General features: G+C 54.9%; 1 protein-coding gene across 6 annotated transcripts; it reads right to left on the bottom strand.

Moving 5' to 3' along the window:
* Positions 1-438: 438 nt before the first annotated feature.
* Positions 439-25852, bottom strand: PSEN2 (presenilin 2). Of its 6 annotated transcripts, none has more exons than XM_062210844.1 (12): positions 25776-25852; positions 25223-25366; positions 15496-15656; positions 13818-14032; positions 12931-13072; positions 10647-10714; positions 9843-10063; positions 9099-9197; positions 6241-6324; positions 5777-5878; positions 1506-1624; positions 439-674 (listed from the first exon to the last, which is right to left on the bottom strand). In XM_062210844.1, exons 3-12 carry the CDS (start codon positions 15634-15636, stop codon positions 519-521), a joined length of 1347 nt encoding a protein of 448 aa, XP_062066828.1. In that variant the 5' UTR covers positions 15637-15656; positions 25223-25366; positions 25776-25852; the 3' UTR covers positions 439-518. The 6 variants fall into 6 exon arrangements, with proteins under 6 accessions (XP_062066828.1, XP_062066830.1, XP_062066832.1 ...); XM_062210846.1 differs by having other exon boundaries at positions 5777-5875; XM_062210848.1 differs by lacking the exon at positions 439-674 and having other exon boundaries at positions 1531-1624; positions 5772-5878.
* Positions 25853-26188: the final 336 nt, after the last annotated feature.

Here is a 26188-nt window from a genome sequence, read left to right as displayed (position 1 = left end):
CATCCCAGCGACACCTGTGAGACCCAGGGGACCCACAACACCAGCGTCCCAGCAGGATTCATCTATTTATCGACACTGGAGCTGGTTCCCGGCAGCCACTGCAGCAATGACATGGGACTGGGTTTCTAAAGGTAACAAAGTCATGGTGACACCACAGCCAGAGTGCTGGGAAGGTGCCTTCCAGGAGGCGGCTTTTATTCTCCAGCTACAGTGACCAAGCTTCTGGTACCTTTCCTGAGTGTGCAGATGCACACTGACATTCACCGATATCCCCGGGCGTTCTTCTCCACTCCCCTGCATGGGCCCCATGGATACACCTGCTGGTTTCCTGCTCATGATGGGGTGAGCCAGAGTGGAGGCAAACAGCCAGCACCAGAGAGCAGGTCCTGCTTCCTCTTCACAAAGTGAACACGATACTTTTTTTAAAATTCTTATTTATTTATTTAAGGAAAGTAAAGTCTTAAAAATATATGGCACTAGAGTGTCGAAACTCTACAGCTGTGCCCTGCGGTGTCCTGTCAGATGTAGAGCTGATGGGAGGCCAGGGTGTCCATGAACGGGCGCACCAGGTTGTCGGTGGAGAAGTAGAAGATGAGCCCAAACGTGATGGAGATGGGGAGTGCTGGCAGCGCCTTCTTGAACACAGCGAGGAGCAGGAGGGTCAGACACAAGCCCTGCAGGACACAGGGGATGGGCAAGGGTTTGACCCCTGGAATGGACATGGAACAGCTGGCAATGGCCTTGTCTAGGTGCTCAGACCCAGACCAGCAGGATGTCCACCATTTCCTGAGAGTCTCACATCTGATAGATCACCCTGCTCTGAATGGGAGGACCAGAAAGCTGCCCCCTGAGGCCTGGGTGGGTGCTGTTCTCCCAGACCCTGCTGCCACACGGGCTGGCTACCCAGGCACCAGCAGGGCTCCTCTGAAATAAACAGCAAGGCTGTCAGTGGCTGACAGGGAGGGACCCCAAGTGCCATGTGACCTGTCGCTCGGAAGCAGGTGTGGGGCTGGTCTATCCTGCCCCTGCCCTGAGGTGTTCTGGTGCCTGGAGGGGAAAACACACAGCTTGGGAGTCAGAGACCTGGGGCCCACAGAGACCACAGCTCCTCCCTCACTTGCTGTGTGGCCACTGGCAAGGCCCTTCAGCAATTTCCTTTTTCATTGATCTCACTCATCACAGGAGCCTCACGAGTTGTCATGGGGCAAAAGCAAAAGTGCCCACAGCCCTGGGCACCCGGGTGTGCGTGCCCAGGAAGGTCGCAGCCCCTCAGCGCTGACCCTGCAACTCTCAATGTGCTGCGGAGTGGCTCACTGCCCAACGCCGCTCACAGACCTCGGCTGCACTCAGGATCTTGGTGGTAGCCTGCTCAGCCCACCTCATTGTCTTTGCCCCTCAGAAGGAAGACAGCACCTGAGAACTCCTCAGGGATCCTGCACCCCTGTGGAGATGCCGGGGCCCATTACTTGTGGGGGCAGCCAGGGAGCACCCCCCAGCCCACTCACAATGAGGATGGCAACAAAGCAGGCCAGTGTGGTGTTCCAGTCTCCGCTGCCCGTGGCTGCCGCCTTGCCCACCAGCACACTGTAGAAGATGAAGTCCCCCAGGCCGAGCTTCACCCCTCCTGTGTGGGGAAGAGAAAGTGGTGGTGTCTGTCCCAGAAGCCCCAGGGCAAACAGGAGAAAAGAGGGCTGAGAGGACCACACCAGCCAAGAAAGCCAGGTGCCCTGCCCTGCCCAGCCCAAGGGGACAAGAGGCCGGATGGGACAGCATGCCTACCCAGCAGCTCTCCAGGACTCAAGTATCAGCTGGGTAGGGACACCCATGAAGAGTGGCCACCAGAGGGACAGTGAGAGGACCCATGGCCTGGATGATTCTGGTCAGAGGAAAGCTAGTAGTCACACCAGTGCTGGGCGTTTGGCTGAGCAAAGAAACCAACAAATAAAATGTTTTGGGGCTGGAATTATAGTGTAGTGGGCTAGGCCCCCACTTACGATGGTCCTTATTGGAGTGCCCTTGAGTCCTGGCTGCTCCACTTCCCACCCAGCTCCCTGCTAAGGTGCCTGGGAAAGCAGAAGTTGGCCCAAGGTGCAGTTCCTGGCTCCTGACTTTGGCCTGGCCCAGACCTGCCTGTTGTGCTCATTTTGGGGAATAAACCAAGAAACAGAAGATTGACTTTTCCCTAGCCCTGTGTCACTCTGCTTCTCAGATAGATAGATAAATAGATTTTTTTTTTTTTTTTTTGACAGGCAGAGTTAGTGAGAGAGACAGAGAGAAAGGTCTTCCTTTTTTCCATTGGTTCACCCCCCAAGTGGCCACCATGGCCGGCGTGTTGTGGCCGGTGCGTTGCGCCGATTCGAAGCCAGGAGCCAGGTGCTTCCTCCTCCCTTCCATGCAGGGCCCAAGGACCTGGGCCATCCTCCACTGCACTCCTGGGCCACAGCACAGAGCTGGACTGGAAGAGAAGCAACTGGGACTAGAACCCGGGGTGCTGGCGCCGCAGGCAGAGGATTAGCCTAGTGAGCCACAGTGCCGGCTGATAAATAGATCTAATAAAAGGAAATGTTTATGCCAGGGCTGGGGGCCTGCTGGGCAACTCAGGGAAAGTGGGAATTCCAGATCTTGTTGAGGGCATTTAGCCTCATGACTTTCAAGAACACAAATGGTACTGTGACAGAAGTCCTTTAGAGCCCTCTTCCCCTTAAAAACAGGATGGCAGAACTGGTAATTACCTTATCCATACATAAACTAAATCTTCTAAAAATCATTTCAAGTCCGTTTCCTTTTAGTACATTGGCCCCTGACAATTTTTAGGATAATTTTGTTCAATGCAAACCATGGTTATGTGGTAAACAAGGCTCAGGGAGGCCAACAGCAAAGATGCTGCCTCCTCTGTCCTCGCATTCCAGGCCCCAGGCGGGTGCAGCCATTCCCCACCACACCTGTGCCCGTCGGCACCGCCTCTTCTCAGATTCCAACTCTCCCTTACTGGCTCCTTCCTCAGGGCTCAACAAACATGCTGGAGTCTTGCCCACCTTAAAACCACAGTAATCCCTGCCCTGGCCCCTCTCACCGCCTCCCTGCTTGCTTGTTCTCGCTCCTTCCTCCACGTTTTCTTCCTAAAATTATTTATTTATTTGAGAGGTTGGGAGGGAGTGGCAGGGGGTGGGGAGAGCCAGACTCCTATCTGCTGATTCAATCGCTAGATGCCCACAAAGGCTGGGGCAGGGCCAGCAGCTGGGAACTCAGTTCCGGTCTCACATGTGGATGGTGGGGCCATCAGCTGCTTCTTCCTGGGGTACGGGTTATCGGGAAGTGTGATCGCACAGGGACCCAGGTGCTCCAATATGGGATGTGAGCGTCCCAACTGGGAGCTGAACTGCTATGCTAAACGCCTGCCCCTCTTCTTTTTCAAGAAGGCCCTCAAAAACCCTCGTGCTCACTTCCCACTTAGGAAACCTGGAGGCACCGAGTCCCATGTCCTCCAACCAAATCCCTGTCCAAGTGACCACGCAGTTTCCAGGGGACACCTGCAGCCCTCACACACACCTGCCTGTCTAGCACCCTTTGTCTCTGGCTACACTGCAGGGTCCTCTTTGGGTGCCCTACCCTTCCCTTTGTCTATAAATGATCCCAACCTCACATTTTGACCCTGCACCCTCCCTGGCTGCTCTTTGGGGCTCATGGTTTTGACCCCAGGGATGTGCTGATGCCCCACTCAGCTGACTACTACTCTCCTCTCTCTCCACCCACCTTCTTGTAGGTTTTCTCCCTCACCTGGACTTCCACAGCGCCCACTACTTGTCGATGTAGGAGATGCAGCTTTGCTTACTGGATTTTCCTGTTTACAAACCCTCACTGGCACATCAGGAGCGGTCCCATGAAGCCAGCACCCCTATGTCCAACACTGGCCCTCCCCATGCCCCACACCCGCTGCCTGGCCACACAGCCACAGAGCTTGCTGAGGGCTTGCTGTTGCTCATCTGAACCTGCAGATGCTGCAGAAGAATTAAGACTGATCTACGTCCCTGGTTACTAGGAGGGAATCAAAATCCTTGGAATTTCCCAAGAGCAGGAGCGTCTGTTATTATTCGTGAGCCCCGGAGTTTATGCTGAGATAACCCAGATGGGGCTGTTTACAAGACAAACTGTACAAAGACAGGGTTGGAGCTGGGAGCCAGCGGCCCTCTTGGGACTGCAGATAAAGACCCTTCTCAGGGCAAAGACTCAATCATTGAGCCTACACAATGGAATCCAAATAAAAGCACCACAAACTGAAGCTCAGAGGCCACTTCTCTGTGTCAGAGGGACGAGGTACCCTGGCTTGCCAGCGCCCTTCCTGACTTTGCCACATGTACCTCTTCACCAGGCTGCCCCCATGTGTATCTCTGGTAACAGAACTGTAATTGTACACACAGCGCTCACCTGAGTCCTGGGAGTCAGCCTAGTGAGTTACGGAGCCTGAGGGTGCCACGGGAACACTCTAATTTGAGCCCACTTGGTCAGAATACAGCAGCTTGCAAACTTGAGGTGGCCAGAGCTTGTGGCTGGTATGTGAAGGGAGGCCAGGGATGTGGACTGTGCTCTTCCACCAGGGGGGTCTCTGCTAACCCCCCAGAACCCCAGCTGCCACTGGAACGGATGCCTTCCCCTAACCTGGCCTGGGTGCTGGGTGATGGCCTACCTATCCTTCTGCCAAGCTCGACCCCGGCCACTCGTGTCACTGGAGAATTCTATACCTGGCTGCTTCCCACGGCACTTCTCAGAGCAGAGATGGCGGCATTTACGCTATGTTATCTTCCTGCCCAGGTGCTGTCCGGCACACAGTGCATGGCACCTGCACGCTTTAACCCCTCGGGGAAATAACCCTGTGTCAATATGTCTCTGGGCCTGGCTTCCGGCCCCTTCCCATCTCCCCAGCCACACTGGTCTCTGAGCAGGGAAGCCACCACCCCACCTCTGCCCCCTGCCCCTGTCCAGTGTCAGCCCCAGGCAGAGGGTGCCAGGCCCGTGCCTGCCCTCTGAGCCCCACAGTGCCTGTGGCTGCGTCCCCTCAGCCACATGGGGACCAAGGTTCTAGAGGCCACGCCAGGGCATGTGTGCAGGTGGAATTTTCCACAGCTGCAACCTCACTCCCCTCCCCCCCATCGTGTCTCCATCCACAAGCTCAAAACCCTACGATGGCTCCCCCTGCTCCTCAGGTCAACACCTGAGTCCTTACCTTGACCTCCATGGGTCTGAGCCTTTACCAGCTGCCCCGCCTCTTCTGCCCTCTGGGTTCCACTTGACCCCAGCAACCTGCTGTCCTTTTTGGAGTCTCTACTCATCCAGAAAACCCTCTGCCCTCTCTCTTCTGGTGACCATGTGGTCAGCCTTGGGACCCAGCATGCAAGTACCCTCCTCGCCCAACTCTAACGGCTCAGCCCAATCATGGGCTGCATTTCCTGCTTTCCTGGCACCCCGTGGGCTCCTTCCTAGCCCCCTACCCCGCTCTCACGGTGTGCACGGTTAGCGTTGGTGCCCCATCTGTGCGGGCACACAGTTGGTATTCAGCGTATGCCTGGTAAAAAAAATGCACGTTGGCCTGGCTGGCCAAGTCCCCAGGGCCTGGCGACAAGAATCCAGCTTTGCAGCTTTTTCCTTGGCTCTCAGGAAAATGCCTCTAGTGGGGAAAGGGGCCCTTCCATCTGCCCTTCCCCCTGCAGGCCTCCAGGAGGGGCCACCCTGACCCACGCCACCCAGGGCCAGAGCAGGCCATTGGCCACGGGCACCTTACGTTCTTCCTCTTCCTCCAGCTCCTCCCCGGGATAGCCAGGCAGCGTGGGCTCCAAGACTTCAGGGTGTGAGGGCTCCCCAAAGCTGTCGTAGGAGTCGTCTTCTGGGAGTCAGGGGGAGAGGATGGCCACCACCGTTTGAGGGGGACAAGAGGGAGAGAGGTAGAAGTGTTGTCAGAGGGCTCCTTGGTCTCTGGGGAACAAGGTTTCAGGAGGGGTCCTCCCAGAGCCCCAGTGCCTGGCCTCAGGGCTCCCCACGCCCACCCCCAAATCATGCTCAGCAGACATGGGTGCTGGGCCGGTCCAACTGTGTGCCATGCCTATACTACTGTGTCCAGGAGCGCGGGTTTTCAGATGACCCAGCCCTCTGCCTCCTGAACCTAGCCTCCCACAGACATCAGGCTGGGCAGGGGGTACAGGTGAGGGGTTGCCCCCAGGTGATGAGAGGCTGACAGTTCCCACTCACCCATCTCTGGTGCGTAGGGGAGCTGCAGGGCTCCCTGGGAAGAGGGGTCCAGCTTGGCCATGCCCACTGTCCATACCATGGCAGCTGCAGGAAGGAGACAAGGGTCCTGCTTCAGGCAGGGCTCACCATGGCTGGCCCCAGGATCTAGGGGCGAGGGGCTGATCTGTGTGCCCACAAAGCTGCCTCTGTTCAGCACGTATCTGTTCATGTCCCACTGTGAGGAGACCAGGAGAGCACTGGAGAGGGGTCCAGACTCATGGCCAGAGTCGCTCCCCTTCCGGCGCCTTCTTGTGAACAGAACTGTAATTCTGAACAGAACTGTAAATGACTGTGGCGCTGACAGTGAGAGCCGCCAGGTGAGCTGGCTGTGCTGCTGTGGATGCATACAAGAAACACCTAGTGCGACTGCATCAGCCTATCCGCTTTTAAGTGCTGCTCTCAGCAGGGCCAATGGAGTCGCCGCCTTGTCCTGACACAGATCTCAGAACTCCCCCACATTTCAAAACTGAAACTCTGCACCCATTAAACCACAGGGACTCTCTCGATCCCCCTCCCCGCCGTCCCTGGCAACCACCTTTCTTCTGTTTCTATGATTCTGACCCCTCTAGGAACCGCATAGAAACAGAACCATCTGGCGGCTGTCCTTTTGTGACTGGCTTACTTTACTTAGCAACAGCGTCCTCACACATCATCCGAGCCGCAGCACCCATGAGAATTCCCTTCCTTCCTAAGGCTGAGTAACGTTCCACTGTGTGGATAGCCTGCCCTTTGTTTTACCCATTCATCTGCTGCAGGCCACCGGCTTGCTTGCACCTCTCAGCTACTGGGAATAACACTGCTGAGAATGTGGCTGGGCCATGAGCCGAGTCCTTCCTACAGAAGATGGGCTGCTGAGTCATGTGGTGCTAGCTAAGTGGTGCGCTCCCTCCCTGGCCTGGAAACCTGCTGCTGACCCCACTACTGCCTCTGTCCAACTCTCCACCTGAACAGCAAACTCAAAAACACCCCAAGACACACTCACAACTATCCCCATGGCAGCCTGCCTAGCCGCCACCTCCTCCCCTCGGTAAATGGCAACTCAGACTCAAAATACTGAAGTCATCCTTGACTCTCACAATCTAGTCCCTGCCCACCAACGAGCCTAGCTTCCAAAATGTCTCCAGAATCCAATCACATCTCACTCTGCCCACTGCTGTCCCTGGGTTCAAACCCCAACCTTCCCACTATCTCCCTCCCTGCACCGCACACCTGTTGCTATTCCACCTTCAATCTCAGCTCCTGCATCCACTCCTGTCCACTATTCAGTCTGTCTTCCACTCAGCAACTGATGTCATCCTGTTAAATTGTAAGGTCAAAGCAGGGCAAAAACTACTGGCTTCACAGCTCACTCAGAACAAAGAGCTAGGACCCGTGTTGTGGTGTAGTGGGTTAAACTGCTGCCTGCGACGCCGGCATCCCATATGGGTGCTCCACTTCCCATCAGCTCTCTGTTAATAGCCTGAGGAAGCAGCAAAAGATGGTCCAAATGTTTGGGTCCCTGCCACCCACACAGGAGACCCAGAAAATCTCCTGGCTTTGGCTTGCCGTAGCCCTAGCCATTCGGCTATTTGGGGAGTGAACCAGTGGATGGAAGACCTCTTTCTCTGTTAACTCTCTTTCAAATAAATAAGCCTTAAAAAAAAAAAAAAAAAAAAAAAAAGGAATAAAGAGCCAAAGACAGCACCATGGCCTGCAGAGCCTAACGCCATCTGGATCTTCCCTTTCTCTTTACTTTCTCTGACCACGCCCACCTCTGGGCCTTTGCACATGCTAGTGTTCCCTCTGCTTGGAATGCTGGCCTCCAGATTTCCACATGGTGTTCTCCCTTACCTGAGTCAGGCTCCTGGTCAAATGTCACCTTCTAAGAGAGGGATTCCTGGACCACCTTATACAGAGTAGCTTCCCCTACAGCCCCGAAGCCCTTGTCCTGACCCAGCCTTGTTTTTCTGCAGAGCCTTGATGACCATTGCCTAATGTACGTAGCAGGCTATTTCATCACTGCTCATCTCCCCTCCAGGATGTAAGCTCCACCCAGCATGGTCACTCTCCATAGGTAGGCTCAGTTTCTTCATACTTGCTCTGCTCAACCTGGGAAGGGGCCCAGCGCACCCTGCAGACGGCAGAGCCCCAGAATCAAGGCTCTCTACTTAAATAAATCTCACCACCAACCGATGGGTGGCACCACAAACAGGACTGTAAGCTTCACAGGAACCAGGACATGTATGTGGTCCTTTTTCCTGCTGGACGCCCCAGGATGTGCCATGCTGTCTGCCACAAAGTAGGGATCTCATGAACATTGACCAAATGCACGTATAAATCCAAATCCCCACACTGACCCCGAGGCCAGGGGCAGTCCTGTGTGCCTTCCCTTCGGAGATGATTAATGGCCATCAGCCAGGCTGCTGTCAAGGAGGCCCAGAGCAGAATAGGAGCTTCCTGTCAAAATCTACCCTGGAAGTCTCTCCAAAGTCTAAGGGGGCAGTTTCAGGGCTCCAGCAGCTGTGGGCTCACAGGGACGGACAGCCTGCAGCCACTGCAGGGAACAGGAGGATGGATGGGATGAAGACATGGGGTCGCACCACACACGTTCCCTAGGGGTCCCCTTCCTGCTCTAACCTTCTTTCTGTGGACTAACAGTAGTCGGCCTACCTTGGTCTCTGACTATGGAGCCCCTCCTGGGATCACCAAAGCCAACTCTTCTGCATTGGGAAGGGAAAACTTCCCCCAAACAACTCTGAAAGCCATGGCCAGGAGTAGCCCCACCCCACTGCAGGCCACCTACTAATCCCTCCGCTGGGTGCAGGCCTGGGGCTACTCACAGGAGTATATCAGGGCAGGAAATATGGGCTCATTCCTCTCCTGGGCCGTCTCCACCAGCATTCTCAGTGGCCCTTTGGGGCACAGCACAGCCACAAGATCTGGGAAGACACAGAGGTCCTTGTCATGTTTTTTTTTTTTTTAAAGACATTTATTTCCAAGATGTCCCCAGAGACACCACAGGCCCCAGAGTTGGGCTCCCAGCACATCTTCCCACAGTGCTAGCATCCTAAACCTACCCATTTCTAATCCTCCTTGCTGGAGCCCAAGGAGGGCCCTTCAATAATTAACTGCAACCAAGGAAGAGCTGTGTGCTGGGACCCCAAGCACCTGCTTAGAAGTCCCATTTCTCTGAGCCGCAAAACCTTGTCCTCTGAACAGAAGTCACGACACCGGCCAGTGGTGACTGTGCTCCTACTCTGAACCACAGCCACCATCTGGGGTATCTACAGACACAGTGCTCAATGACAGTCATGTTGAGAAATGAACCCCTTGTGGTGCCTCAAGAGGGTGACAACACACTTGCTTGCTGGGCATGTCGGTGACAACAGAAAATGAGCAGTCAGCGACCACTGGGTTTCAGGATGCTTTGAGTCTACAGGAGCCCCTATGTCTGACACAGGCGAGTCCCCCAGAAAGGAGGACCCTTCCAGCCCCCTCAGGTGGGCTTTTCAGCACCTCAGTTCTTGCAGCAGCAAGAACCTGGCCTGGGATGTGGCCTCCTGTCCCCCGCCAAGCCCGCCTACCGTACACAGAGATGGCGCCCAGGATGACCCAGGCAGACCACTCAGGGAGGTACTTGATGAACACCAAGGCCATGAGGGCGCTGATCATGATGAGGTAGGCCTGCTGCAGCGCCAGAGGCCCCTTCCAGTGGATGCACACCATGCCCACTGCCCCGAAGTTCCAGACAGTCAAGAAGAGAGTCGGGTAGTCCATGGCCACGTTGTAGGTCTTGAGCACCTCCCTGCAGAGCCAAGGTGGAGTCGCAGTCAGGAGGTTCGGGGGGATGATGTGCCCTGGCACGGTCTAACGCCTCTGTTCCTCACCCACAACATCTCAACCGGGCATTTTCCAGTATGTCTACCCCCACCCCGTCATTTCCACTGGCCCAATACCTAACCCCTAAAATACCTCTTGGAACAAGGTGAGGAGGAAACCAATGACTCATGCCAGGGATGATCTGTACAAACGTGCCCTGGCGCAACCTTGAAGACCCTCCGCATGTGGGAAAGGTCATTGGAGCAGGGTCATATCCCAAAGGACAATGCAACAGCCCATTTTCCCCTGTGAAGTTCCCAGGTCTAGCCTAAACATTGGAATGTAAATAGAGAGGGGTATCTATGCCCTCAGGATCAAAGAACTTCTGCTACAAAGTTCTGTTTTACATCAGGAGAGACAGGCGGCCGACCCACCCTGGGTGCCTACTGCCCTGGGTCAGGAGGGTGCGCAGGGCAGGAGCCAGTGAGAGTGGGAGGGGGGAGTGCAGTGGTCACCTGACCCTTCCCAGGTCCTCTGGCCCACCGTGCTGCTCAGCAGCCACCCCTTACCCGAGATAGATGTAGGTGAAGAGGAACAGCAGCATCAAGGAGGACATGATCAGCCAGCCGTGGATGAACTAGAAAACAGGACCAGACAGGACGATCAGGAGGTGGACGCCTGCACCTCAAAGTCCTTCCCAGGTGGGCCCCTCTGTGACCAAGTGGGAAGGTGTCAGGGCCCAGAAACACAAGTTGTCTCAGGCCACCCTGTGAGTGTATGCTGGAGCCCCCAGCCCAGGCTCTCGCCACCACTCTCCTGCACTTGAGAAGGGTACATGGGCATCTCCTCCTGGCCAAAGGCCGGCTCCGGGCTCAGGAGAGAAAGCAGGCAAAGTCTCTGCCTGTGGTGCTGCATCCGAGCATGAAGGGAGTCAGCAGAGAGCCACACAGCAGCGAAGACTTCTGGCAGGGAGGGGTGGGGCTGTGGAGAGGAGCGTGCCGACTGGATGAAGACAGGAAACTCAACCCAATGCTAGTTTGGAGAGAGAAGGCATGGCAGGCCTCTTAGGGAGCTGTTTTTCTATAGAGACAGCTCAGGAAGTCCCCTCCCACGCAGGAATCTGTGAACAGGTTCTCAGAAAGACCTGTTCCCCCTCTCTTGGCTCCAGGGCAACAGTGAGGCTGTCCCTTCAGCAGTCCCTTCACCAGCAAGCAACTGTACAGTGGTGTCCTGCCCTAGCAGCCTCACCCTAAGCTCGGCCCACTGGGACCCTCGTGGAGACCTGGTCTACAGGGAGTGGTCATGCCACACACACAGCTGGAGGGGGAAGAGGCCTCCTCTAGGTTCTCTTCATCCCACAGCCCACCTGCCCACTGGGCTGTCACCATCTGCATGAGGGCCGTGGCACCTCTCAGCAAACCTCACTGAGGCTGGTGCCGTGGCTCAACAGGCTAATCCTCCGCCTTGTGGCACTGGCACACCGGGTTCTAGTCCCAGTTGGGATGCCGGATTCTGTCCCGGTTGCCCCTCTTCCAGGCCAGCTCTCTGCTATGGCCCGGGAGTGTAGTGGAGGATGGCCCAAGTGCTTGGGCCCTGCACCCCATGGGAGACCAGGAGAAGCACCTGGTTCCTGTCTTGGGATTGGCGCGGTGCGCTGGCCGCGGTGGCCATTGGAGGGTGAACCAACGGCAAAGGAAGACCTTTCTCTCTGTCTCTCTCTCTCACTGTCCACTCTGCCTGTCAAAAACAAAAAACAAAACAAAACAAAAAAACAAAAAACTCACTGAACAGGTGCCTGAGCCTCCTTTGTGGTCTCTGGGACTGGCTGCCTGACACTCGCTGGGCACCGCGGGATGGGCTTCCCCGTGCCCTGCCTGTTTCCAGCTTGTTTTCATGTGTGCGGCCTCTCCTGCTCCCCACCCCCTGCTCCCCTCCTCCACAGGTAGCTGCAATTTAGCCACAAGCTCCAGCTCAGGGATATTTCTGACAGCGCCTCCCACTCCTGGCCCCTGTCAGTGTGGGCTGGGCCGGCTCCGCTCTCACCCCACCTTTCCTGTGTCACGCCTCCAGGCTGAGTGCTGGCGTATTTGCTGCCTGCACAGGAAGTGCTGTGCAGGACCTCTGTGCCGACAGTTTTAAGTCAGGTAATGCCTAGTTTTCCTTCCTTTCAGGTTTTAGGGTTACAGTCTGCCTTGCAAGAAAGGCCTTGACCAGCGTCTCCAGGCTTATGGCATCTCTGAGGACAGGCCCTGCCGGTGACTGGAGCCAGGTGGCACTCAGCTCCTCCACTACTCCCTGGGGTAGCTTGGCAGCTAGGGCTGGGTCCCCATCCAATGCCTCCACCCAGAGACCTAAGCACAGCATCTGTGCATCCCTGTCTTAAGGGAAATGGAAAACTAAAAATAACCTGGAGGGGAAGTAAAGGCGTGAAGGGAGTCTGAAATAGAACTTCAGAAGGGGAAGCAAAAGAAACTTAATGTCTGAATAGAAGTGGTGCCTGGAATGTGGCCATGAGGAACTCAGAGGGGAGATTACATCTGTGTTTAAAAGACAACAGTATTAGCTAGTCCACAACTCTTGGAACTGGCTGGGTTGGGGGAAGGATACCAAGTCAGTTACCTCTGTGGAAAAAACAAACCACCACGAAGGATGCTATGTGAAGGGCCTTCCGGGTGGGGGCGTGGAGGATGGGACGCTGTGTGAAGGGCCCTCAGAATGGGTGCGGGGACCCTGTGTGAAGGGCCCTCTGGGTGGGGCTGGGGCGGGGATGCCCTGTTATGGGCCCTCCGGGTAGGTGTGGGGGGCGGGGAGTGCAGGGGCACGGGCGGACGGGAGGTAAAGCTTGGGTCTCACCTTGTAGCAGCGGTACTTGTAGAGCACCACCAGGAAGATGGTCATGACGACGATGACGCTGATCATGATGAGGGTGTTCAGCACGGAGTTCAGGAGGCGCTGGCCCACTGAGGGCGTGTCCTCGGTGAAGGGGGTGTAGATGCTGAGGGGGAGGCCGAGGCTGAGGCTCTTGTCCCTGATGCTCCACCATGTGCATTCCCCAAACCCCGATCCCCCTGTGGGATCCCTGGGACCCCTGGGCTGCTCCAGCCTGGCTCTTGTGCTGGCTGGGCCCTGGTGGTGCCCGTCAGAGGCAGTCCCTGTCTCCCAGCCTGCTTCCTGGCCCTGCCTGGATACCTGTGGCTCTCAGCTGGCTGATGGAGCCAAGATAGCAGTGGGCTGAGGGGTACCTGGATTAAGTACCCTCACTGCCACCCTCACCAGGGGCTTCTCTCTGCCCACCTGGACTCAGCAGTTCCCCACACCCTCACCTCTCCAGCAGCCTAGGCAGCCATGGTCTCCACCCCCTGCTTCCCCTCCCCATGCACAGAGGAGCCCAGCTGCTGCATCTGCGGCTCAGAAACTTCAGGAGCAGGAAGCTGTTCACTGATGGCTCACTCCTCCCCCAGGCTAAGCCCTCCCAACACTTCGCCCGGGCTGCTCTGAATCCCCGACTGGCCCTAGTGCTGCTCAGCTGCAGTCAATCCAGTGGGCCTGAGCACTCAGCCCACTCGCAGCAGAGAAGTTAGGAATGGGCCCAGGCAGGTGGCAGCAGGCCAGGATGTGAACCAGGGCAGCAACTCACCCCTGTTCCTCACTCCCGCTGCTAGGGAGTGGTGGGGGCAGTGGCCAACACAGTCTGCATATGTCCCAAGCCAGCCTCACACCCGTCCCTGGCCCCAACTCACAGCTGTCCGTTCTTCTCTGTGTAGAAGCGCACGGACTTGATGGTGGCCACCACCACGACCATGCAGAGTGTGACCGGCACAAACAGCATGATCACGTGCTTGGCTCCGTATTTGAGGGTCAGCTCCTCCTCCAGACCTGGTGGCCGCCCGGGAGCCCCACTGCAGGCGTAGGGATCGGGGTCTTCCTCACAGTCCTCCTCGCTGTCCTGGTTTCCCTGTGGGAAACCACTTCATGAGGGCCACGCAGTGCCCCTGTGGTGGCCAACACGTATGGCACGTGGGTTCACAGAACTGGTACTGGGATGTCTCAGTGCTGCTTCCCGGGCCTGAGCAGCTGTCTGAGCAGTATGAAAAGTCTCTGGAGACAACAGCGGGGAAGGCTCAGGGCTGGATTAACCACCCCTAGAGAAGCAGGGGAGGCCAACACAGGCATCAGTAGCTAGAGACCCTGGAACCTGGAACCCATCGAAAGACGGTTCTCTTCCTGGGAAGAGGGACTCAGGCTGCCACTCAAGTCTGTTTGCATAGCCACACTGATCTGGGAGGACACAGGACGGGTGGCAGAGAGAACACGGCAGCTCACACAGGGGACTCTGATGGTAAGACTGTGGGGATTTGCAGAAGCAGAAATTACACTTTGGCCCCCACAAAATCAAGCAAATTTGCATCTCTGAACTGGGCAAGGCAGGGCGTGGAGGGGGCCCTCAGTGGGTTCCTGAAAGGTAGGTCAGAGCACCTGAGGCTGCCTCTGAGGGACCTTCCAGACCTTCTGTTTTGGAACTAGCAATTCAGTGTCATCAGCTGCTTTTGTTCATTAGGTTAAAAGCCCAAGAGTCAAATGAAACAAATGTTTAAAACAAGTTGTTCAAGTATCAGTTCTTTGCAGAGACAGTTCCCAGCAGAGATGAAGGGGCTCTTCCCCCACAGGAACCTGAACATCTGAAACCTACACAAACACTGGGGGATAAAAGGAGGAGACAGCAGAGGGCTGAGCCAGGAGGCCTGAGCTGGTGGGTTTCTCTCCCAGCTCTGCTCTGATGAAGAACACCAAGGGGTGGGGGGTGGGGGGTGGAAATCAAGGCCAACTGCAAAATAAAGGCCACTGTAAGGCTTTCAATTACTATGAGGGACACAGCAGGAAGTGGGATGTGGGCAAATTCAGATGCTGTTGTGCCCTAATGTGCAGGGAGCTGGCACAGCTAAGTGCTTCTCCCAGGCAGGCCTCACCTCTGCCCTGGGGGCTGCAGACTAAGATCGCAGTGCAGCCCGATAAGCCCAGCTCAAGGTCACAGGCAGACTCATCGCCTGGTTACTGGGTCGGCCACCTTCAGCAGCCTTTCCTCCTGCCACCAGCGTTACCTGTCCTGCCATCCAGACACCTGAACTGGCATTCGTGTGACTGTGGAAACAGGGACCTACACCTGGAAGGGACACCTAAGGGGCAGAGGTGGAGAGCACTGTCCAGCCCACCACAAAGTCAATCTTCAGACTGTGAACACACGGGGTCTGTGAGAAAGCTCAGCAGTTGTGAGATCCAACGCATGGACGGCCTAACCCGTGGCCAGTTCTCACCTTGGCTTCCCCTTTCTTCCTGCTCTGGGAATAGCTGGCTTCCATCTGTGAGATACAGGACCCCGGGAGCCCTGTTTCAAGCCTTCTGACGGCCGAGGGGACCTACCCACTGGGCTGCACCTTCTCCATCCTCGGGTCCCCGCCTGCCTTCCTGGCAGGAGTGTGGTGTGGGGCTCTCGGCTGACATCAGGGACGTCCGCTCATCGCACACTTCTTCCTCGCTGTCAGAGGCCATGAATGTGAGCATGACCCTCCCTCGGGCAGCACCTGGAAGAGACAGCAGAGGAACCTCATTGTATCTTCCCATGAATGAAGGCAGCAGAGGACCCAGCGGGTGCCTTGAGGCAGCTTGAAGACCTGGACACAGGTTCTGCCCCACAACCGACTTCCAAAGCCAGAGTCCCCAAGGGCTGCCTCAAGGCTATACTGGCCTTGTCTGGGAACACCCCCAAGAGACTAGTGCCAAAGGGGGCAAAACACCCATCCGGAGAAGTTGGGACCACTCCTGTCAGAGTGTTCGTTCATTCATTCAATCATCAAACACCTGCAGAGCACTTGTTGTGTGACACAGATTGTGCTGGGCTCTGGGGATATGCAGAGGACTAAGAAACACCTTTGTACTAAAAACTCAAAACAAAACCCATCCAAGTAGCAGGCAATGTAATCTCTGATAGGTACAGAAACACCAAGAAGGGACCAAAGCTCAGAGACCATGAATGCTTTCTGGAGGCATTAACACTGGGTGGAGCCAGGCTGTTCCGGGTGGCTGGGCAGAGGGCTGAGAGATGGGCCAGGACTGAGCCAGCTGTGGCCAAGGTCCATCACCTCTGAGGACAAACACAACCGACCAGATCAGATCTGTGTTTACAAACATCAGTCTGACTGCTGACCACAAGGTGAAGGTGATCCCCACTCCCTCCCCTAGACTATTGTTGGGGGGGGAGAAGGGTGGCAGCCGGAAGTGAGGGCTAACTTAAGGTGGGAACTGATGTAGGGGACAAAAGAGCAAAGGCACAGGAGAAAGTGTGTGGGATGGGAAAGCATCCCTGATGGCAGGCCCTGAGGGGGACCACAGAGGAAGGGAACCTGCCGCTGTCCCAGACAGCTGCGTGGCCCAAACGAGCCCTCCATGCAGCGGCTGCAGCACCGTGACGAACCCGGTGCAGCCTCAAACCCACATTCCAAGATGCTTTTGGGACTGTGAAGAGCTTCAGACTACCCGTGGTGGATCTCACTGTCCCCACCCCATCCTGGATGGGGTCAGGGGCTGACTGGCAACCTCCCAGAGATCCTCACAGCTGAGCTTCACGGCGCTGGGATCAGACTCAGGCCTGCTCGCTGCAAGCATCTCTGAGGAAGTCGTGCCTGGAACTGCTGAGCACTCCGAAGGAAGCAGACAGCTCCCTCCAGCAAGGCAGGAGCAGCGTCTGCGGCTGCCTCGGCTTTTTGGAAGACAGAGACCACCGGAGGCTCCCCTAGGGAGAGTTGCTGTAGCCTCTGTCCACCTCCATGACCCATGCCTAGAGCAAGAGGCTGCCCATCGATCTCACAAATCAGCCAGCTCCCCAGCCTCAGGACCCTTCTGTATGGAACCCACAGGACAAGAACAGGAACAACGGGGCAGAAGACAAAGGCCCAGCCATGCCGGGAGGGAGGCAGTGAGCACCTGCTCCACGGGAGTTCAGAGGCCGTTGACTGGGCCTGGATGTCTCGGGTCTCAGGGAGCAGGAGGGGCATGAAATGGGCCTTGGAGGTCAGGAATTCTGCAGGTGGAGATCAAGGTGAGTCACTCTGCAGACGTAACCACTTAGATAAAAGTATGCCATGGGGGCCCTAACAAGGCTTGCCCTGATAATCCCAGCACTGCAACGTGGCTGAAGTGGGGGACCTGGAGGGCTGAGCAGGAGACACGGCTGCAGGGGCAGGTGGACCACCCCTGGGAGGGGTCTGGGCAGCTGGCTGAGGAATAGGCCTTTAACTCAGCAGAGGGCAGCCAGAAAGGGTCTCTGAGCAGGAGAAGGATGTGAGGAAAATGAGGTTTAAAGGGAGTATGCCAACTGGGGGCATCCCCAGGTGGGTGGGGCTGTCCTGCTGGGCACCCAGACTTGGCCCAGGGCCACAAGAGGGCAGTTCTGATCCTTGGTGGCCAGCCCTGGGAACAGACAGTCCACCCAACAAGGCCCAGTTCCAGGAGACACAGCTCCACAGCCCCCATGCTGCAGACCGGGGAAGTTCTTAGCTTTAGTTCCTTCATCCACAGAAAGAGGAACAAACCTAAAGGCCCTCCTTCATGAGGCCTGGCATCACAGACACATGCTAAATAAACACCAGGAGTTCCCCCTCCTTCCCAGTCCACAAGGCTGAATCTCTCACTCCAAGAAGAGGTACGCAGAGCAAGCAGCTGGCTGACAATACTCCATCTTGAGCAGTGTCTCAGATGGACAGGTGGCTCTTTTCATACTTTGTTTTCTATTGTGTCAGCTTTGCTTCATTCGAGGGGAGCGGTGGTTAAGTTCCCAGCTCCCCTCCTTCAGTTCTGCCCATGCCTCTGGGAGCTGCCTGCGACTTCTTCTCCCAGGACTGCAAGTGCAACTTTTGGATTATAGTGGTTCTTCCTCCTATACCTGCCCTCTCACCCCCAAACCATCCCACCTCCTACTCCCTCTCCCATCCCATTCTTCATTAAGATTCATTTTTAATTATCTTTATATACAGAAGACCAACTCTCTACTAAGTAATGATTGCAAAAGTTTGCACTCACACAAAGTATAAAGCACTGGTTGAAGACTAGTTTGACTGTAATTCTCATAGTATAACACATTAAGGACTGGTCCTACATGGGGAGCAAGTGCACAGTCACTCCCATTGTTGATTTAACAACTGACACTCTTATTTATGATGTCAGCGATGTCCCCGCTTTGTAATCTCAGGTGCAAGGCTAGGCCCTCACCCAGGAAGGTGGGTGCCCCATCACCCACCCGCGCTCACATCCCCACTGCTCTGCACTACCTAACTTCTGAATCTGGGAGTGAAGGAATGAACAGAACTTCTCTTGCACACTGTATGTCTGCCAGAGAGCAACCAAAGGCAAGTGGAGAGCAAGATTGTGCTACCATGAAAGTCCCTAAAGAATGCCCACTGCAGAGGAGGGAGTGGACAAAGTGGCTCTAATACCACTGGGACAAACCAGACTGACTTTACTGGAAGCAGTGCAAATCAAAAGTCTCAAAACAGGGGCCAGCACTGTGGTGCAGCAGGTAAAGCTGCTGCCTGCAGTGCTGGCATCCCATATGGTTGCCAGTTCGAGTCCCAGCTGCTCCACTTCAGATCCAGATCTCTGCTGTGGCCTGGGAAAGCAGTAGAAGATGGCCCAAGTGCTTGGGCCCCTGCACCCACGTGGGAGACCTGGAGGAAGCTCCTGGCTCCTGGCTTCAGATCGGCTCAGCTCTGACTGTTGCGGCCATTTGGGGAGTGAACCAGTGGATGGATTCTCTCTCTCTCTCTTTCTCTCTCTCTTTGCCTCTCCTGTGTAGCTCTTTAAAATAAATAAAAATAAATAAATCTTTAAAAAAAGCCTTGAAAACATTCGTCACTGTGGATCCTAAATGCTACTTCTCAGTATTTGCCTAAGAAAATACTAAAAGATCTCTGTCTCTCTAACTCTGCCTGTAAAAAAAACCAAAAACCAAAAAAAAAAAACCACCTAAAATATTAAAATATGAGTTGCAGTTATTTACAATTATAAAAACAAAGACATGAACATGATCAAAAAGTGTGACTCCCACACTGACACTGCAGTCCCCTCAAATCCACGGTCCTGCTTTTTGGGGTGGTAGTACCTACCCCTGGTCAACTGTGGGTAAATACCCAGCTCTTGAAATATTTTTAATAGCTTTCATTATAGTTTATTGTTATAACTGTTCTATTTCATTATTATTGTCTTTAATCATTGTGTGTGGTTGATAAATTAAACTTTATCACAATAAGTATGTTTGTATAGAAAAAACAGTACAGGGGCTGGTGTTGTAGCATAGTGGGTAAGGCCACTGCCTGCAATGCCAGCATCCCACCTAGGTGCCTGTTCATGTCCTGGCTGCTCTACTTTCAATCCAACTCCTTGCTATTGTCCTGGGAAAAGCAGTGGAAGATAGCCCAAGTGCTCGGACCCCTGCCACCCATGCGGGAGACACAGATGAAGCTCCTGGCTCTGGCCTGGCTCAGTGCTGGCCATTGTGGACATTCAAGGAGTGAGCCAGCAGATGGAAGTCCTCTCTCTGTCTCTCCCTCTCTCTAACTCTGACTTTTAAATAAATAAATCTTTTTAAAAAAAGAGGATATATAGGGTTTGGCACCATCTATAGTCTCAGGCATCCGTCTTAGATTGCATGCCAGGTAAGGGAGACACCAGGGCATCTCCATCTGTGAGAGAATAAAAGGTCTGCTTCCAAAGTTAATATAGAATATATAACACACATAATCATCTGAATTTCTTAAAAAGTGTATGTTTATGAAGGACTAGCAAGACCTGATCCAACACATTCAAGGTGGTTCTCTTTTCATGGTAAGATTGTGGGTGAATGTTACTTTCATAATATTTTCCTGCATTCCTCAAAGTGTCTATAATAAAGGTGGATTGTGTGAGGCCGGCGCTATGCCACAGTGGGTAAAAAAGCCGCTGCCTACAGTGCCGGCATCCCACATGGGCGCTGGTTTAGAGTCCCGGCTGCTCCACTTCCAATTCAGCTCTCTGCTATGGCCTGGGATAGCTGAAGATGGTCCAAGTGCTTGGGCCCCTGCATCCATGTGGGAGATCCGGAAAAAGCACCTGGCTCCTGGCTTTGGGTCCGCGCAGCTCTGCCACTGCGGCCATCTGGGGAGTGGGCCAGCAGATGGATGACCTCTCTCTCTGCCTCTGCCTCTCTGTAACTCTGCCTTCAAATAAATAAGTGAATCTTTTTTTAAAAAGATGGATTGTGTCTCATCTTTAAAGCTACCAAGTTTCCAAAGGGAAATACTGAGCATTAACATTCAGATTAATTTGTATCCCTGCCCTTCCTGAATCCACTCACTGGGCTGGGAGACCAATGGGATCCAGTGGCACTGATGCCACATTTCCCCTGGCTCTGGAAAGCAAACAAGGCAGCTGGAAGGTCCTCCTTTTGCTTCCCTCTGAAATTCCTACGAGCCTGTTTTGCAAGGCACCTAATTCAGTACGGAGGCCTGCTAGAGCTGAAATCCTCAGAGGGAAAAATCACCACCCAAATGCGTGCAGGTAAACAACCTTGCTATTGTCTGTCCACGTCCCAGAGAATTCCAGTGGGAGGCTGACTCCTGGGCAGGTGGGGGAAGGGAGTGCTGGGCCACACTCCTGCCACTGATGCCAAATAACATCCAAGATTAATGACACCGCAACCAGCTCTCCCCCTCTCTCTGATGCAGGGAAATGTGGAAAGGCTGACAGAGTGTGCTGTGGCTGTCCAGCATACACAAGTCCTTCCCAGGACAGAATGTTACAGCTGGAAGCTGCCTTGCATTAGGAAGCAAAATCGAACATCCAGGGAAGCCAGCACTCTTCCCCATTCTTCAGTCGAACGGGACGGAAATGCTGAATTAGCCAAACCACGGGAGTCTCACAAGCCATGCTTGTGTCCAGCAGTTTTTGCAATGATTCTGGAAACCCGGTGACCCAATTTGCTTGACCTGCTTTTCATGAAAGAGAAATGAAAATGGACCCAGGCAGGAAACAGGTTTCAGGGCTAAAGCAAATCCTATCGTCTCACAGAAAAAGCTGGTCCCAAAACAAATTGGGAATTACTGTCCTCCACATAAACACTTGGGAACGCGTGGAAAGGCCTGGATCCCAGACACCTGTCTCTTTCTCCCAGCCACTCTGAGCAACACTCCTGGGTTTTCAGTAGGCCTCTCCCAGGGTCACAGGGCTCCTGCACAGTGCTCTCCCAGTTCTGGGGACTCCCAGGTGTCCCCCATACAAACAAAGGGTTTGCTAAGGTCAGATGATACTGGACATGCCCATGGCTTCCCTGCCCACCTTTCTGCCCCAGCCCTGGATGCCTCACCACATTCTTTGGTAACGACTCCCAACTGCCTCAGCCCATATGCCAACACACACCACTTGCTGTGAAGTTCTTCCCTACACTGGGCAGTGAATCCCAGAGGCCCTGTGGTACCACCCAGCCAGACCACAGGCCCCACAGACCCTCTGCTGGGCCTCTGAGCCTTGGCCCTGGCCCTAGATCTCCTGCACTGGGCCTTGCCTACTTACAAATGCCCAGGGCCCAGGCAGACTTCTCTCACTTCTTAAAGCAGCCTGGGAAAAAGGGGCAAAGGGAGGCCACTAACACACCCCACCCACAAGTAGGTCCCAGACTTTTTTGTCTTAAATGAGAAGCAGGAAGCCAGCAGTCAAAGGCAGACACTTTCGAGACTGGCAGGGTTCAAATCAGCCAGCTATGGGATCGGAGCCTCACGGGTGTATTCCCTGGCTGCACAGCCTCGGACAACCTAATCTGACTGGGTCTGTTTGCTCCTTCGTGAAAAGCTGAATCAACACAGTGCGCAAGATCACCATGAAAACGAGAGATAACAGGTGCACTGTTGGGCACATAGTGGGTGTTCAATAAATAGTAGTTACAATGGCGAGGGAACACAGAGGGGACAGTGAGGGGGGTATGGGGAGCCTCCTGAGGTCCCTTCCTGCCAAGTCACAGACCTGCTAAACCACCAGGCACCAGCTGGCTTCAAAGGTCAGGCCACAGGCAGAGATCTTGTGTTCCTTCAGCCCCAGGGCACATGTGAACATTCAACAAACGAAGGGGACTTCCACAGGATGGTGTCAGAGCTGACAAGGACCTCAAGGCCATCAAGTCAGCACCTGACTTTGCAGTTAAGTAAACAGATGCCCAAAGGGGCAACAGCCATCCATCACGGCCCCATGACCCAGAGCCAACAACTCCAGGATCTCCAAACAGCCTTCAGGGAGCTCGTGCCAAGTCCTGTCCACCCAGTGCTTGGGACGTCACAGACACAGTGGCCAGAGTCACGCAGGCAGCCCACAGTGCAAGCACATGGACTCTCGGGAACACAGCCACTCTTCCAAGGCACGTGCCTTTGTCATGGGCAGGCCAGTGTCCAGTCATGTCCCCTAATCACTCCTTGTCAGATCACCTGCCACCTTAGAAATCTCCAATCAAGTCTTCTGTCTTCTACTGCACAGCACCTACCAGGGCCCACTCTGCCCTCCTTCTGCCGTGGGGGTGCATGTAGCTCCCTGGGGGAGGAGAGGGCCCTCCTTCCCTGAGCTAACTCACAAGGAAGGCTGCGCAGTGGGATGGGGAGATAAGGAAAGGCTTTTCCAATGCTCTGGACTCCAACTTGGTTTTCCGAGCATGCTCAACGATGACATTAACAGGAAAATCAGATACAAGACCTTTAGCCACAGTTTCCTTTCTCTACTATTTAATAGATAAATATTTGTATGTCCATAGAGCAGAGAACTGGGAAGAAACACATGTTAAGAGTGGTGATCTCTGAGATGAGGGCTACTGGATGACCTTTTAAAGAAAATTGCCACATTTTCTAGAATAGACAGGTACTAGTTTTAGTTTTTAAAAGGTCAGGAGTGGGGCCACTGGCATTGTAGCGTAGTGAGTAAAGCCGCCACCTGTGACACCAGCATCCCACAGAGGTGCCAATTTGCATCCAAGCAGCTCCACTTCCAATCCAGCTCCTTGCTAAAGGCCTGGGAAAAGCAGTGGAAGAGGGCCCCAGTGTTTGGGTTCCTGTCATCCACATGGGAGACCCTGATGAAGCTCCTGGCTTTGGCCTGGCTTAGCCCTGGCCATTGCGACCATCTGGGGAGTGAACCAGCGGATGCAAGAGACCTCTCTGTCTTTCCCTCTAACTCAGACATTCATATAAACAGATCTTAAGCAAAAGAAAAAAACAAAAACAAAACAAAACAAAAAAAAACCAAAAAAAAAAAAAAAAAAACAGGAGGTTTCTGGTGTAGGTACTAGCAGAAAATTGAGTTCCCTTTAAATTTCTTTTCCCCTGCTCTAGAATTTTAGTAAAGATGAGCAGGCAGCACCTTCTCCCAGTCAATGAAGTGGCTACCAAAGAAATGATCTCCCTCACTGATGGCTGGCCTCCCTTCAGGACTCGTGTGAAATTCTTCTCCCCAGACATTCAGGTGAGACAGAGCACCTCCGAGCTTGGATGCTAACACTTACTACACAAGGCTCACAGCCCAGGAGGAGCAGAGAGCCTGTCTCTGGGCCCCTAAAGCCCTCCCCATGCTACGAAGACCTGGGGAGAGGTGGACATACTTGCAGAAACACATGCTGCCTTGTGAGTCCCCCAAAACCAAAGCAACATCTGATAGACAGCCAAAGATGTTTTCATTAGAAACAAGCAGATGACCTGCACATTTTGCACACTGTGTGTTTTCTTTTTTTTTTTTTTAAACAAAAAATATACTTTGTTCTGGTTTGTGAGAAACTTCCCAATGGAGACTCCACAGACATTTCTTGGCAAGCAGCACAGCACCTGAGCAAGGGGTAAATACAGGAAGCCTTTTTTTTGTACAAAAACTAAAAAAATTAAAAGAAAAAAAGAGAAAGAGAAAAGAAAGACAAAGTGCAAATCCTAGTGCTCACCACTGAAGCCACACAAACGGACCAGCTGCCTAACCCCTGGAACCTCAGCTTCCCCTAGAAGGGGAGTAACTACCATGTACCACATTACTTAAGGTTTTTTTTTTTTTTGACAGGCAGAGTTAGACAGTGAGAGAGAGACAGAGAGAAAGGTCTTCCTTCTGTTGGTTCACCCCCAAATGGCCACTATGGCCGGCACTGCGCCAATCCGAAGCCAGGAGCCAGGTGCTTCCTCCTGGTCTCCCATGCGGGTGCAGGGCCTGAGGACCTGGGCCATCCTCCACTGCCTTCCGGGCCACAGCAGAGAGCTGGACTGGAAGAGGAGCAGCCGGGACAGAATCCGGTGCCCCAACCGGGACTAGAACCCGGAGTACCAGTGCTGCAGGTGGAGGATTAGCCTAATTACTTAAGTTCTTAACACGACTACGTTAACCACTGTACAGAACAGATTTTGACTTATAGGATTCACTCATAAAACAAGGTACATTATGTCATTCCTAAGGTCAGTTGCCGAGAGAGGTCAATGCAGGGGAGAGCTCACACCAGGTGTGCAGCAGGGAACATGTCAGGCTCTAGACTTGGCACATCAACACCAATCACACAGTTTCTCCCCCAAACACAAACCCACATCCAGCTCACTGAGCAGCACCATTCCCTCGAGTCACTCCCGGGATCTCAGGCTTGTCTGCCTGAGGGGAACCAGAGGATCCCGTGCTGGACCCCTGCCCCTTCACCAGCCGGGCCCAGGGAACACAGCTGCCGACACGGCTCCTCCAGCTCCTGTTGGAGTCGGCGCTCACACACCTGCTGCAGCTCATCCAGAGCCTTTAATTACTTGCCTGCGGCCTTGGCTCTGCGCCTCCGAGGCTCAGGTGTCTACAGAACAGACTTGGGCCACCTCATGGGCATGCACGCTAGCAGCGGGGGCCTGCGTGCATCACGACTCTGGACAGTCCAGTCTGCGCGCTGGGAGGTCAGCGGATCTGGATGGGGATGCCCAGGATCCTCGTCTGTAAGTGGGGTCGCAGCTCCTTCACCGATCAACAGTTCACACCCGCGAGAAAGAACACTTAGCAAGCCAACAGATGGGGACACTTTCTCTAACCAGCCAAAGTCTGCGCGCCAGGACACTAAGCCTGGAACCAGTTTCGCTGGTCCTACCTGGGCGACCTTGCGGGCAGTCACTCTAGCTCTGCAGACCCAGCCTCTTCATCAGTAAAATTCGGGGGTGGGGGCCGGCTTCGGTTTCAGGTCTTTTTGGCTCCAAAAGCTGGATTCCAGGCGCCTCCACACAGCTTCAAATGCCTGATAAAACAGCCGGCTCCAGCTGGTGACCAAAGCCGGCTCCCCCCGCCCCTCTCCGCAGATGGTGCCCAGGGCCCCGGGCTGCTGGCCGAGCAGACTGGGCGCAAGTGAGGTCCCAGCCCCCAAGCCTCCGAGACCCACGTGCGCGGTTCCTTTAAATGCTCCGGAGGGCGAGAGGGCACGGCCTGTTAGAGGCCCCGGCCTGGGGATGCGCCCAGGGCCCGCTCCTTGCCCCACTTCCGGGCGCTCTCCCTTCCCAGCCCCCGCGCCCGCTCCAGAGGCCCGGAGCGCGGCGCGCGCAGCGGCTCGGCCCCACGACCGCCGCCGCCCGAAGCCCTGGAGCCGAGGGCGAGGCCCGGCTCGCGGGTCGCGGTTCCACCCCTGACCCGAGCAGTGCCCGCCCGCTCACCTGCTTCGGCGACGAGCCGCAGCCGAGTGGCGCCGCTGCCGGACACGGAGCCGGCACCCGCGCAGGCCCCGCCCCGGCGCGGCCCGGCCCCGCCCCGCGGCTGACGTCGCGTTCTCTCCACTGCTGGCGCCGCGCGGAGCCGCCGGCGCTGCGGGGGCCTGGGCGGTCCTTGCTCTGGCTCCGGCCCGACTGGGCCAGGACCTTCTGCATTGGTTCCCTGAACCCTCCGAGTTTTAGGTTCCTGTCACTTCCTTGTCCCGGCTTTAACTCACCTTGAGGGAGCACTGATGTGCTGATGGCAGCTGCACCCACGTTTCCTGGAGCTCTGGGTGAAATTGAACCGGAATGATGTTGCTACCTGACCTTGGGGACTGCGATTTCGGGATTGGAGGACTGTTGCGGGGGTCGGGGGG

This window comes from Lepus europaeus, chromosome 14 (assembly GCF_033115175.1).
Source record: "Lepus europaeus isolate LE1 chromosome 14, mLepTim1.pri, whole genome shotgun sequence".
Lineage (NCBI taxonomy): Eukaryota > Metazoa > Chordata > Mammalia > Lagomorpha > Leporidae > Lepus > Lepus europaeus.
This window is presented reverse-complemented; position numbering and strand designations above follow the sequence as displayed.

Coding starts and splice junctions, on each gene's coding strand:
- PSEN2 (XM_062210842.1), bottom strand. CDS start 15,636: ATGCTCACATTCATGGCCTCTGACAGCGAGGAAGAAGTGTGCGATGAG. Junction 14,033..15,495: donor GAGAAGGTGCAGCCCAGTGG/GTAGGTCCCCTC, acceptor GGTTTCCCACAG/GGAAACCAGGACAGCGAGGA. Junction 9,198..9,842: donor GGGCGCCATCTCTGTGTACG/GTAGGCGGGCTT, acceptor GTGTCTTCCCAG/ATCTTGTGGCTGTGCTGTGC.